The 14,744-nt window shown below is 43.9% G+C and overlaps 1 protein-coding gene across 1 annotated transcript in view; it reads left to right on the forward strand.

Annotated features, from left to right (window-relative positions):
• T265_12983 (hypothetical protein) overlaps positions 1-14,744 on the forward strand; it is a gene marked incomplete at both ends in the record, with an annotated part of 46,432 nt that overhangs the window by 25,753 nt on the left and 5,935 nt on the right. Inside the window, 3 exons of the mRNA XM_009166597.1 lie at positions 8,018-8,228; positions 9,013-9,292; positions 12,982-13,444. Coding sequence (XP_009164861.1) covers positions 8,018-8,228; positions 9,013-9,292; positions 12,982-13,444 — 954 coding nt within the window. The remainder of the gene's footprint in view (positions 1-8,017; positions 8,229-9,012; positions 9,293-12,981; positions 13,445-14,744) is intronic.

Consider the following 14,744-nt stretch of genomic DNA (forward strand, 5'->3'; position numbering starts at 1 on the left):
GCTGACTGATAATCTACTTACTGTCCGTTGTCTTGTTTGAGTGCGTTTACGCCTCTGTGTCGAAGTTTGCTGACACTTAGCGTAAAATGACAGACAGTTGGCTCTGAAGTCCGATTTTTCAGTTGACTTTTCCCATTTTCTGGCTGCTGTCATGGAACCGGTCACACTCCAATGACTGCACGGTTCATCAACTGAGTCTCGGTTGCAGCTCCGTACTTCAACATGCGCACTAACAGGATTGTTCTCATGGCCTTCCTTGATGTATAGGTACCTAATCGCATTTCCCAGTTTGATAGTCCGAAAGTCCTATCCTATTGTCAGTACGTGCATTTGTGTGATCCTTGAACTACGTTCGGCTGATAAATCCCAACCAGGAGGGGACAGTTTGTATATTGTCGTCCCGTATCGCGTGCTTACATCTTCCCCTTATCTTAGAAAGGAAAAACAGCCAATTTCAGATTGCCAATGATGATTGTGCCCGACACCGATGTGATCTCATTCGCTCACCCTCACTGGAATCTCCTGAAAAAGTGTGGATTTCAATTAAGGACAATAGTTGCTCCTCCTGAAGTGACCACCAGAGTGGGTCTCAGTTTCTGGAGAAGTCCAAGCCGTTAGGCACTGTGAGACATCGCAGATCTGTCCATACATGTCCATACAGGCATTTCCATATGTCTACATGTTCACTTGTTGGTACATGGTTCGCATTGAATATTCATAACTGAGCATAAGCATCCAACAACCAGTTCGTGTGTCGTTGAGTATAAACCTAAACATCATCAATTAAAGCGCATGCTTAATTTTTCCGAAGTAAACCAACAGTAGTCCCTCATCAGTTCTCGATATATTCGCAATTGATTGATGTTCGGGCCTTCTTTCGCCGTTTTCTGTCTGTCGTCGCTGAAGCGTGGTTCAACCTCTTTCTTTAATGAAAGTGACTGATGTCTTCGGAAGTTGGAATGTGAACCTACTTTTAGAGCCATAAAAGACTTGACTGCCTCATGAACTGAATAAATCAATTGGTTGTTTAATAATGTTTACCCTGTATTACCTTTCCCTTATAATCTTTGACTCTTTGTTGGGATACCGACAACCTTGTACACGGCTCAGCAACCACTAGTGAACAGATGATGAGATGTTCCGGATAGCCCACGATTCTGTCACAAAAAATGACTAAAGGTAGGTCGTCTCCTAGTAGCAGATCGAGTGTGATTGATTCCGTTTTCCTTTACACCACAGTGGATCATACCTAGGATGGCCCACTTGAGCCGTGCGCTGAAGTCTTACATATATCAAAAGTAGGATGTTCAAAGCTTCGAGACGTAAAACCATATATAACTGAAGCGAAACTCGAAGAAGAATAACGGAAGCGACCAATCAAAGACTTGATTGATAGAGTTGGATCAGAGGCAGACCGAATTATCCTCGCACTTCGTCATGGTGGTGCTTACAGCCTGTCTATAATAATCGTTGGACTTCACTAGTTCATTTTCTTTCGAAAAATTGTTCTTGAACACTGCCATTCGCATCCTTATTTGACCATGACAGTTTGCTTATATTGTGTCCTAAGGTCTCTGAATGCTGAGACCTCGCGGAAGTCGGACATAGTCGAGCGCAACATAGCCACTAATAGCAAGGCCCATCATCTAGTCATCTAGTTCCCTTCTAGCATGTCTGGGATGGATTCATTTTGGCGCATTAGCGCCCCAAACGCGGTTTCGCTTTGCCACCTGCATCGTATACGACGATCGCCGTCATTCCAGCAACTAATCGAAAGTAAAGTGAGCAGCACGATACGGTGTAGATATTTATAAGCCAACGCATACGTCGCGTTCAGTGTGGTGGATTCTTGACCTTTTTGGATAGATTGTGAAAACCTTTGATGCTAACCTAATTTCTAACCTTTGGAATAGTGCTGCTGCTCTTTACCCTATGTGTCCCTGTTATCTTCCGTCTTTGCGGATCCACTCGCAGGACGGGGCTTAGTTGGACTTTTTCATGGACCGATTATTTATCCATTAGTTGTAAAAGTTTCGGCACCTAGTGGTTGACTTCCCCTAGCTGGTTGGTAACTTGGGTTTGGCGCAATTGTACCAAGTAATGCAGGCACTTAACAAGTAGAAATTATGTGAATACGCAAGTACACCATGGGCTCTATGACCCGATTAGAAAAGAAGCCTCTAAAAGCAGCAATCCTAGACCATGGAACTCCTGTCTTTACTAATCCAGAGACATACTTTTCTGGCAATGCAAACCAGCCAGATGCTTCGTAAATTGGGTGTATGGTCTCTTGATATTTTCTATACGCTCGTTATACACTAAGATCACAAGACTGTCATTAGCTAGAAGCATTGACAGAATCAGCCCAGTCGCGCGCTCAACGAGGCACAGGCATCCAAGCCGTTGTCTCCAATGCATAGCTCTCTTTCCCGATCTCCAATAAAAGTTCACTGTCACTCCCGGATTCACGCATAATTTGTATCAAATATTGCCTCCGGTACGTAGCAATTTACCCGTATCTTCCGAGGTCATGGATGAACGAAACTGTGGTAGCTATAACCACTGTACATGTACGCGGTTCTACCGACCATGGCGATGGCAGGATTGCAGTCGTAACGCCTGCTGCCACCCATTCTTTCCCTATTAAGCATCGAGACAGCTTATCGTTACAATGCTCACCAGCCACTACCACCATACGACGTGTGATCTAGTGGAAACGGAAACGTTGCATTATTTTTTCAATCAAGAACCCGTTTGGCTGAGGAAAAAAGCAGCAGTTCTGCAGCGCAGATCTAAGCTTAGCCTGAGAGCCACCGAAATTCGGATCTTCCAAATCGCATTTTGTCTTTGTTTTCTGTACGAACATGTGACCCTCCAACCTGTTGTCTGGGTACCCGGAACCCATAATTTTTTTTTCAAAATATGAATGCTTCATGATTGTTCTGAAGGCGACGTGCAGCAAAATTATTCTGTGGTACCGTTTGGGCAGTTCGTAACAGGAACTGTTCACCCGGAAATGACACTAGCAATGATAAATCCCCCAATTGTTAAACTTTCTACTGATGTTGGATTTGTCTTCATGAAAGCCCAACGAGAACACCACTGAATACAGTCAAAGCACACTGAAAATCTCGGCTGCCCTCTGTCTCTGGAGTCTGCCGATAGGAACAGACAGGCTGTGCTCCTTATGCGTCGTGTTGCCAATCTCTAAACAAAGGTAGTTACAATTTGCAACCTTCAGCGGACAAGCTCATCCTCACGTATGAACCAATCTTTGGAAAAGGAAAGCGTCCATCGGTAATAAGCTGTTGAATTATTTATTTAAAGATAGACTGACAGCTTAGTTTTAACCTAGGTTTTCGTCTGTTTTCCCCTAAGGGATCTTTGTCACTCTATAGGTGGAGCCCACGTGACTCTCTTTGCTCGTAACCAGTCTGATTGGTGAGGAATAGCCGGACTGCCTAGCTGACGTTTATTTGTCGTTGTTCAACGCATGCGGGTGGCAAGGCTCACAAAGGACGTTTGATCGATCTCGCTCCAACGTGGTGTTTAGCTGTTTAATTCAATGGTTGTCGTCATTCAGTTGTAACACTCCTTCGGTGCCTAGCTGCAATTTCACCCGAAACAAGCTTAATGGTTGTCCAAGCTCAGATAGGAGCTGCTTATGTTGGGTTCGAATTGTGCCTTAGCCACTGAGTTTGTTTAGTTTAATGGTTTTGGGAGCTTTCAGCACCTTACCGTCATCCCCAGTAACATGGGGATTTTTACAGTAAGTCCTCGCTCCTTCCCGTCCTGTTCATCCATTACCTTGGTTTTGACAATAGGGCACATAAGCGCTATTTCCACTGCTGGCGAATTGCCGTTCCTGATAATCATTGTTCCGCGTGTTTGAAGACCTCTACAACCTCTACTAAAAGCTGCTTAGTTTCTAGTTTTCTTTTGACGTAGTAATTTGAGAAGTGGTGGCTATGATAAACATTGTTTCCTTTGATTCCCCTAAAATCTGAGTGTAACGTTTTTCAACTGTCAACCCACCGATTTAGCTCAGCTAATGTGTCAGAAAATAGGCCAATAGTGCAACGGTCCAAGTTGCAGTACATCGTTGCTGTATGACATACATCTTAATGTTATATGACACAAAAGACTGGAATACTTATTTGGTAGGATGACCTGCTTGACTAACCTAAATATCACCGATCGATTATGCACCCATTGAGCCGCAAATCAATAATGGTTGATGAATAGTTACCTATGATGTTCGTTTTTTTTGCAAAACTAAATCCCCAACCTCGCGAATAATCAGACTTTGTGGTTGAATGGTTAACCAATTGATCGCTTGAGAGTTTCTTCTGTGCGTGCTCAATGGGCAATTGTTGGGATGGAAAGTTTTTTTTTGTTTTTGGGCTTTTCAGAGCTCTAATGCTTTGTTTTATCACCAACATACTGGTTTTATATACTCAGCTGTTTATGGTTGTGCTCTTTTCCGAAATGGCTTGAACCCTTGGAAGTGTGCAACGTCAGCAGGAATTAAATGAACAGTGTAAAGTCGTAGAACCGACCGGTTTCCATTCATGACAACTTCCTGCACACCTGGGTTATTACAGATATTGGGTGGAAAGGCTGAATTATTGGTATCTGATGTATACTTGAAAATTGCTTCATATCAGCTTAACTACTGGCTTTCTGATGCTTTATTCCTCGGATCGAGGCTTCGAACAGGGTGTTCTATTAAAATGATTTCATGGATTTGATGGTCGAAACCCCCGTCGGTGCCTTGGAAGTTTTAATAATCATTTGAATGAAGTTTCGCATCTCATATGTAACGTGGGTAAGACCGCGCCATCTCACAACGCCTTTGAACTTTTTCCAACTGTTTTTTTTCTTCACGCGACTGCGTAACTTACGTGCATCGTTTACCAATTAAGCCATAAGAACAAGCGTTTTTCTCTGCAAGTAGTATGGGCTGACAGACCCAAATATGTCGACAGCTCACTGCCAGTTTTCGTCTTGTTTTGAGCCCATCAGGAATGCGTCCTTAGTTGTGCTACTGGGACCCCCACTCATCCGAGTTAAAACTTGCAGGACTCTAACCAGTGTCCTCTGGAATCGGCCCTGTTAAACAGTGAGTTAGATTCTTAAGAAAAGTTATCCTTTGAGCTCTGCTTATTGCCACGTTTTTCATCCTAATATTATCTAGATTGATGGATAAACAATACGTCCCTGCCTACGCTCTGTGAAACCTCTGTGATCGCGACCCGGTCCACACTACTCCGGCCAGAGTCGCATCTCTTAGTTCATCATCCCCTGATGTAGTGCAACCCACGAAGACTACTTTCAAAACGAACCTACCTTATCGCATCACAAAATTGATTCTTTCCTACTATTCACTATTTGTTTCATAAGGCTCATACTTATTTTCACTGAAAGGGAAGACAAAAACTCTTGTTTTCAAAATCTCCGTGCGATCAATCTTCTGTGGTGTCTCGTATTCCCGTATATGGGCTGTTCGCTTTCATGGGGGTTGGAAAACTCCAGGCCATTACATAACATCGACCTATTTTCATTTTAGAACTATACGAGACAGGCTATGAAAGATTCGTTCATATGAACAGTCGAAAATCTAAGTAAACTTTCTTGTGGTGCATATTTATTTCAAAGTACTAATCTGTTTCCGCATGCCTGTCCTCTCTTTTCTTCGGAGGCTACCTTTGAGTAACTAACTGAGATTTGTAGACAAATAATGTAAGGTCATCAATTGCCTCGTCACCCTGTGCCCATGTTCGCCACACAGAACGAGGGGTTCTGAAGGAATTCAGTGAAGTCTCATTAGCGCTAACTCACTTTGCAAGTGAATTGAGTTCATTCACAAATTGCGGGACATTTCAGGAAAATGGACGTGAATTTTACAGAAAATTCATTTGCGCCATATCTGGTATTTTTGTTTTCACTAGATTTGTAGCTTTGTTCCAGCTGCCTACCAACGTGAGTCATGGATTTCAACCTTAGTTGCCTCGAAATAAGGGGAAAATAAGTGATCGGATTCAGGTGCAGTGTAACATGCAATGCGCAGTTCCTCGTACTGCTCTCGCCATTCATGAATAGGCGAGCAAAAGCTAGTTCAAACCATTTCCCTCATGAAGGCACTTGATTCTTGTGTGTATCGCTTGCGCTGGTCGAATTTCGTAAGTCTGTGGGTGAAAAGCTTCATCAGGTGTACCCTGCATTTCACTTAAAGCTGAATCGTGCACAAATATTATGGCAGTTTGCCAATGTTTCGCGACATATTTCCGCCATTGCCATGGAACTTCAAGAGTGATTGCAAATACGATGGTCTCTGTTCTGAATGCTCGTTTTTATTATCGCGATTCTGTCTTTATTCGTCGGATTTGCACCTAGGCTCGTTGATCGATTTCTCTACCATCCGAAATCATTAGCACTTTATATTCACCTAATTGCTTTTCTATGTTAGCCGAGTTTCAATCGCCCCGTTGTCTTCCGTTGGTTAAGCCTATTTTGAAAATCCGGCGTTGTATCATTCAGTCGTTTTTGGCGGACGAACCTCTCGGGTTTTTTTTCAATGCACCTTCCAGCTGGTAAACACGCTGTCATGGAGACTTTTTTCCGCACGCTCGTTTCTTCCTCGTCATTTGTGTGCGAACTTTCTTCTCGCGAGGTCTGTAGTGTTTGTTTGCTTAGCACAATATTCGCGTGACTATCGCCGGTCGCTACCCATCGTCTCACTGATTTGTTCCTATGGGGTGTTGCGTGTGTACGGGTTTCGTGGCACAGTGAAATTTCCATGTCATTTATCACCGCTCATTGTGCTTTTGCTCGTGTCGGTTGGAGGCGGGTAATTCAACTCCCGTTTGTATGCTGTACAGTGCCCCTGTGGGCTGGTAGACAAGCACGGCCCGCACAGCCTGTATGGCGGCTGCTGTTCATCATGTGGTTTGTACCGCTTATTACCGTCGTTTGTGACATTCAGTTCAACTCATAATTCTCTGATACAAGCCGCTTTGATATACGGATGAATCAGCCAACCTGCTTTTAAGTCAACTTTGTTGTTTTATCTCTTGTTTCCCACGCACTCCCTTCCATGTATTCATCACTTGCTCGAAACTGCTGCATAACTGTGCTCGCGACGGGTTGCAAGGTTTCAGTTTCCTTTCTGCTTATGAAAGTTGTTGGTATGACATTTTGTCAAAACTCATCTATTCTATTAAAGGGTAAAAAACATAATCAACACACATGGTCGACAGCTAGCAACCGACAGCAGTACCCCTAAAGTTCACTCCTGTCATTGGTTTTTTTCGTGAAATGAGAGTTTGCGTGGTCACTAAAGCAGTGCAGAAAAACATGTGTGTACAATTTTCGGCTGTCCAGAATAGCCAGCTGGTGGTCAAAGTCATCTGTTTTCGAGTCGGTATATATTGTCTTTGCCTCCACCCAACTTCTGTACATCGTCAATCTCGCTCAGCCTCGTTTGACCAAATGCATCCGAACATATGTAAGTTCAGTGTACTTACTTTGAAGCACGAATCAAAATAAAATTTTCAAAAATAAGCAGAACAACTTGCATTCCAGGCCATATTCGCATTTGAGTATACTCGGAGGAGTAAGTCACACTGGGCCAAACCACAATTAGGGTGGTTAACTTACCTTCCATTCCTGCCTCATTCAAATAGAGACTGAGTATTCCGTCAGAACTGACAACTTTCCAAGCAATCGGCAGACGCCGTAAACAGAAGCTTAATGGATCGCTTTTTTAGTTGGAGAGATCTGAATCATAACAGTTGTACTTCATCAAAACGTCTGTCCGATTGAACCTTTTTATGCTGGGGATTGGAGCCGATCGAAGCCTAGCTGCTTCAGGCTGACCGGTGACCGGTCATGCTCTTTTGGGTGCTTTGGGGTTGTTGGTTGATTTTTACTTATTCTTTTGTTTTCAATTCTGTTATACCATCCGGCATCGCTGGTTTCCCAAGAACGATACGATACTTTCTGTCATTGTTTTCAGATCCGGATTGGGCCAGCTTAAATCTGGGTGCTATGGTGTGCATCAGCTGCAGCGGTATCCACCGGCAGTTGGGCACGCATATATCGCGTGTTCGGTCGCTTCATCTGGACGAGTGGTCTTCCGAGTCTGCGGCTGTAATGTGCGCCATTGGCAACACACTGGCCAATTCCGTGTGGGAAGCTGCCGTGCCTGTCAATGCAGGCAATCGGAAGTATGTGATTCTTCTGTCGATTTACTCTCCTCTCAGATTTTTTATGTCTAGCGGTTCGTCCATCTTTCCTGATAATTCACAGTCTCCAATCCTAGTGTTCTCATGCGCTTGTGGCTTGTTAATGCAGGTACCAGATAAAAATCGTGCGTTGCATGCTTTTTGCTCCCTCTGGAATAATTTGGGAAAACGCAACAATTGTATCCTGGAATGTGATCACAGACTTTTGTTGTGTTCCATGGCTGAAGTGCAGATGGCGACCCTTATGTGCTTTCTATTTGATACCTTTGTTTGTTAGAGTTCTTACTGAAGGCATGTCCACCTATACCATGCTTGGCATCCTTTACACATAAACCCTTCTGTATCAAATGATAGCATCTGATGTGAACGCATCAGTGGTATTAAATTGGCACCTATTGAATCCCACGTAAAAGTTGATAGCTCATCAGCGTAAGTAATGTTTGGAGCCACACGCTGGCACTTCAACAAACCCGGTTTTCAGTCGTTTTACACCATAAATCAGCTGCCTTAGCCACACAGACGTACTCGATGATCATGTGGTTGCTAAGGCCAGTAGTGTCAACTGCTAATCAAGCATTAACAACCATCTAACGAACCCTAGTAAGCACAACTGATCTGTTGCTGCTGAGTGGACTGATAGCGTCCTCAATAAAACTAATTTAAGGGCGTTCAACCAGTGTTATCCTCCTCGCGTACGCCAACTTTTGCCTTAGTGCACATGTTCGGTCATCGTATTGCTTTTTTCCTTGTTGTTACCTGTTCCCAGAAAACCCGAAGCAAACAGCTCACGAGAAGAAAAGGAAATATGGATTCGTGCAAAGTACGACCGTCAAGAATTTCTACCTCCCCTTCCTTATCCCGATGCGCCCCTTCAGCAACAGTTAATCGATGCAATCGCCCGACAGGATACGCGTCAAGTGGTGCTGTGTCTGGCGCTAGCCACGCCCGAAACAGTTAATGCACCCTATTCCCGACAAGACCCTCGAGCAGCGATACATATCGCAGCAACCCTGGGAAATCTAGTCTATCTCCAATTGCTTTTATGGGTAAGTCGCTATGAGCACAACCTCTTCACATTTCATAGGTCCCATTTGCTTTCGCCCCGAGGTCCGCTTAATCATACAGCATGCATGCTTTTTACTAGTTACTCGTGACATCATAGTCTATTCTATCTGTTTGTGTGTATTCAAGCTGTATATCCCTCTACGGTCTGGATTACTTTTTTGTTTACCCTTTGTAAGCGATTGCTATTGGTGTCCAAATAGGGTTTAGAAGACGCTTGCTCCTTAAAACTACTTGTCTGAACAGTTCAACGTAAATAAAATCGATCCGTATCGAATCTTGGATCATGTTCACCTGATTGGCATCGACACACCGCTGACTGTGAAGCTTGCCAGATACACGTGGCGAAGTGCGTGATAGGAGGAAGAGCTTATGTGTTCATACCGACTAGGTTGTGGCGGTAAGGTGAATACGGGTGTTGTATGAGATTTCCTTCATGATGGGTGGTTTTAACGCGAATGAAAGCCTATGGGAATTGTACTGGATCGTTGATTGTATTTCGTCTAATTGGGAGCGTCATCATCATTCTGTGTCCGATCTTCTTTGTTTCCCTACTAACGAGAATAGGCTTAAGTTGGTTGTATCGAACTGGACAGAATTAAATAAACGGACCGACCACTGTCAGTTGCTAGCTATAGATGCTCTTGGTTCGCTTTGTGGAACTTCAAATTCGCTCCGTCGCTTTTTGTCAGTAGGCCACTGCTGCTGAAAAGGATAGGGTGCGACTAATCAATTAGCGAAGGCCATTGGCCCAGTGTCAACGTTAGTTCTATTAAAGTAGGGTGAGAGTAGCCAGGCTTATTTTGATCGTTTTCCAGCGCAGTTAAGGCGGCCGCATACAATGCTACTGTCTCAGTTCTAGCGGTTTTAAATATCTTGGTGCATGCAGGTAGTGTATTGATTGGGTTTCAACCGAATGATCAAAGATATCACCATGTCTTGAGCCCAAGCTGATAAGCTTGATAAGCTGAGTGTATTGATGTGTCCGGCAACTAGGATAATATGTAAACTTTTCATGTTTTATAGAATGGTTAATAGTTCAAAAGTATCGTTGCATCCTGGTTAGGTTGCACCCATCTGTCTTAACACTTCAGTGAAAGCTTTTACGGTATCGTAGTTACGCCGCTTGTTTATCGATTAGTGTTTTCTATCTGTGGTTCACATGTCTCTGTCACTGGTATTCACATGCGAAAGTCGGCATACCTGTGACCAGCTAGAGTACATCGTCCGACCCTATTTCGACTGTACGCGCCTTCTGTGATGCTTTGCACAGTATACGAGGATGCTAAAAAAAGCTAACCATGAGGCACATAGTTTTGCTTTTTTCGACCAACCTGCAGATAGTTTTACTTACTGGGCAGGTCCTCGAATCATCTGTGATGCCTTATTCAATACGATTCAGTCATCATCTGTCCCACGATTTTTAGTTCTCTACATAGGACAGAATTCATGCGGCCTCTCTTAGACTTATGAGAATAGTAAACAGCTAAACGGGTGTTCTACCGATCAAACCCATCAAAATCATAGCTTACCAACTACCCTGTGTGACCATTTGAAACAGCCACTATTGTGTTCAACTGTTTGCTTGGTCTTCGATACCGGAGTGACAAGCCTACGGCGGTCCCAGGCGTAACTTCTTATGACCGCCACTTGCAGCCCAAGCAGGTTTCTCGGTTTGTGTGATGTAGGCTACAAGACTGCATGTCGCACATGGAATGGGATCCAGCGTATCACTACGTACAAACAATGGTCAACAGGATGACTACTTTAGTCTTGTGCTTACCGGCTTATGGATATAGTCGCTAAAAAACTTGAGATCTCCATTTCGGTGTGTGGAGTCCGCTGCGACGTTTGAAAACCGGTCTGTTGAGCGTACGAACAATCTCCAGAAAGTTTCGCCCTGACTTCTACAATCAAAGGTGGCGTCCGCATATTTGTTCCTGCAGTCAAAGGTCTCAGGACAACTTCTAATCCTGTTGGTTGCCTTTTTAATAGTAATTAGTTGTGAAAGCACCACAAAATCACTATTTTGGCGGGGCGAAATGCAGTCGTAATGGTTTCATTGTGGATTCCACCCGACACATAAACAGCACTTACGTCTAAAGGCTTACAGTCAGACCATTGTTTTCGTATTAGCGAAATTCCGCAGGCAATGAACTGACTCAGACAATGCTTGTCTTCCCAACTCACACATAAACTTCGATCCACGGAACTAGTGCACCATGCGAAGACTCATATGATATGCTAATCACTGTTTGTATGGTCAGTTAATCGTAACTCGAACTGGCACGCCAGTGAACCGAAAATACACAGGATGATGGGCACATCTCCCTTGTCTTTCCCATTGCCACCCTCGAGATAAGCTGGATTATTATAATGGCTAAGTCCGGGATCAGGTTTCAGTCTACGGTTTGTGAGTTTGGGGAAACGTGGGCAAACATTGCTGGTTCTGGAACCACGTTCAGAAAAGTGCTCTATTCAACTGATTCCGTTTTTCACAAGTGAACTATTTCCACACTAATTTTCGGTTGCTTACCCGGATGTAGCAATTTATCTTCTTTCCATACTTCTATAAACCAAGCAGCATACAATCCAATATTATCTAATCTAGCTAATCCATCCTTCACTTATTCGTCAGTCACCACCTATAGGTTTTTGCATCATGGACTTCATTTCTCTCATCAACATCCGACTTGTTTCTCTATTAGGCCTGTGTCATCCTATCTTCATACGCAGTCATTCCCCGGCGCATCTTATTGCCCTCGCTGTATTTTCACCACACCGTTTGCCTATGTCAAAGTCAGTTTCCCCAGAACGTGCTAATTGTTTACTCTTGTTTTTTTTCTTACATGCGTGCAANTGTGTGGTCGTCCTATTTTCAAAACTTTCCTATTCACATCTTGATCCGCACTCCCGATGAACTCAGTTCCTGATTTCTGTATGGCTTATTCGTCTTTTTGTCTGCGCGTGTTTGTTTCTCTCTACGCATACGGGCTTAAGCTAGTGAGCAATGGCGGTTCAACAATGTCGCTATTGAGTCGTTGCGCGATTGTTGATGATTGATATACGTCATAAGGTGACAGCCTCTTACCAGCAAAGGTGTGCGATTTCCACTTCGTTCACCGGAGAAAGAGAGAGGAAACAAAGAACGGTAAGAGTTCGTGGGAGTCATACTAGCAAGTTCTTAAATGTGCTCCAGCTGTAAGCGTGATAGACAGCGGTGGGTTTCAGTTCCGCTAATGACGTGATAATTAACCAGCAGATCTGGGTCAATGACACAATGCATTCCCATTGTTGTTTCTCTCTTTGGGAGTAAGCCGCCTGAAGAATAAATGTCACCCTGGTTCTGGAGAGTTTGATCCTTTGATGCGAGTGTTTATTCCTTAAGAAGAAGTCCATCAAAAGGGGTGGTCGCATGGATTTTTTTCACCTCGTTCTTTCGATCTTTGTAGATGTGATCATGCCCCCACATAGGCCCGTAGTTCACTCCCTCATTTGGTGAATGACTGCTTCGAACCAATTGAAACATATTTTTAAGTCCCCAGATCGCTGTATCGTCATCTAAATTGGAAACCCAGTTTTTATATTTTATCCTCAGTTAAATGGTCTTGAGGTTATTCCACTGTAACTTTGGCCATCCATTTGGAAGAATTTCACCTTTCTGTCACCATAGTACAACGGAGATCCTACGGTAACGGATCACGAGGGTCGAAATGCCTACTATTATGCGCACTGCTCTCAAAAGTATGACTGCGCGGAGTTCCTCAGAAGAAGCGGGTGCCCCAAACAACTAGTCCCACCCAGCCCAACAGGATTGACTCCAGCTCAAATGGGACGGTCAATGCTACCAATGCCTGTTCCCGTTCCGCATGTCCAAGTTCCTCCTCCAGGATCTTACACCCAGCCAACAACCCTGGAGTCGCATGTCCCAACCCATTCGGCACTAGTTCCCTGCAATGTCTCCCAACCGTATCACTTTTCTCATTTACAGCAGCATCAACCAGGGCTTCCTCCTCCTCACCTACCTAGTCAAGTTATTGGAATACAGCAGAATCATGTTTTATCTGGTCATCAAGCAGGTTCAGGTTCAACACTGGCGCCTTCAATGAGTACTCCAGCTCAGGCGTATACGCATGGTAAGCGAACCGATGATTTAGACCGCAAACAGGCCACTCCATTCTTAGCCTCGCTCCAACAAATATTCAAATGTGGTTGAGCCTATTTCAGGACTGGATGGGTGTTATTCACCCATCCAGTATGAAATACTGATTTGTCCAACTGAAAACGTTTCCCGTCCCTTGTGTGCGGTCCGGATGGTTGCAGGAATTTCGTCCCTCTGGATTCGCTACTGTTGTTTGTGGATTCCTTTCCTGGCTTACATCGAGTTGACTGGAACATCGAGGCATTATGGGCCCGTTGAGCATCGTAGATGTCTATATGCCGAACGTAGCATGAAGTCTTCCTTGCTAACTGTATGCTGACAGTGCTGATAAAAAGCCTCCTCCTCAGCTGCACTCACTTTGGGCTGAGGCATCCTGACAGTTTTGTCTTCATCAAGGGTTGTACCATAGCTGTGGCAACAGGATCACGCGAGAGATCAAACTTTGCTAGTATGAAACACGCTGTCGGCATTGCATTTGCGCTTCTCTGAAAGAGAATCTACGAGACTATATCTAGCGTGGTCTTAGCTTGTGACTGTGACCTCTCATTGTTAAAGCCGTTCGTCCGCAATAACCACTTTCCACGAATATCCAACGTATATAGTGACGTCATCGTGTTGGCCACAGTTGAGTCCACGAAAGAGCATTAGTCTCTAAGCGATGTAAACCAACCGATGTGGCGTAGATATGTCCTATGTATACCCTCCCAGTGATTACCGTCTCGTGTTTTGGTTGCACCCACATGCGCTCTGTTTAGAAAAAGATAAAAGGGCAGATAGTCGCTGACCTGATGCTTAGCCACGGAGTCCAGGCCAGGTTTGATCTCTCTTATGGTCCCATAAAATATGAATTTGGTTTTCTTGAGATGTTGAAACAATTGACCCGAATCTAAAATCGATAGCGCGACTGCTTTTCATTCTGCCATCATAACCCATTTCGATATAGAAAAACAACCACGGTGAAACAGTTTTACACTGTATACATATTCCGTATTATTGTGTCATGGTTAAAATCGATGACTGCTTTTCATTCTGCCATCATAACCCATTTCGATATAGAAAAACAACCACGGTGAAACAGTTTTACACTGTATACATTACATATATTATTGTGTCATGGTCTGTTTGCCACTTAGTCCGTTCTCAGGCTTATATATATATATATATATATATATATATATACTTGGGAAACGTCCCATCTCCCGTGAGCACAATAGGATTTAGACAGGACCATTTGATCCAACTCCTTGGAGAGTTACCTCTGAAGAGGCACCATC

The sequence above is a fragment of the Opisthorchis viverrini genome (genome assembly GCF_000715545.1).
Source record: "Opisthorchis viverrini unplaced genomic scaffold opera_v5_28, whole genome shotgun sequence".
Lineage (NCBI taxonomy): Eukaryota > Metazoa > Platyhelminthes > Trematoda > Opisthorchiida > Opisthorchiidae > Opisthorchis > Opisthorchis viverrini.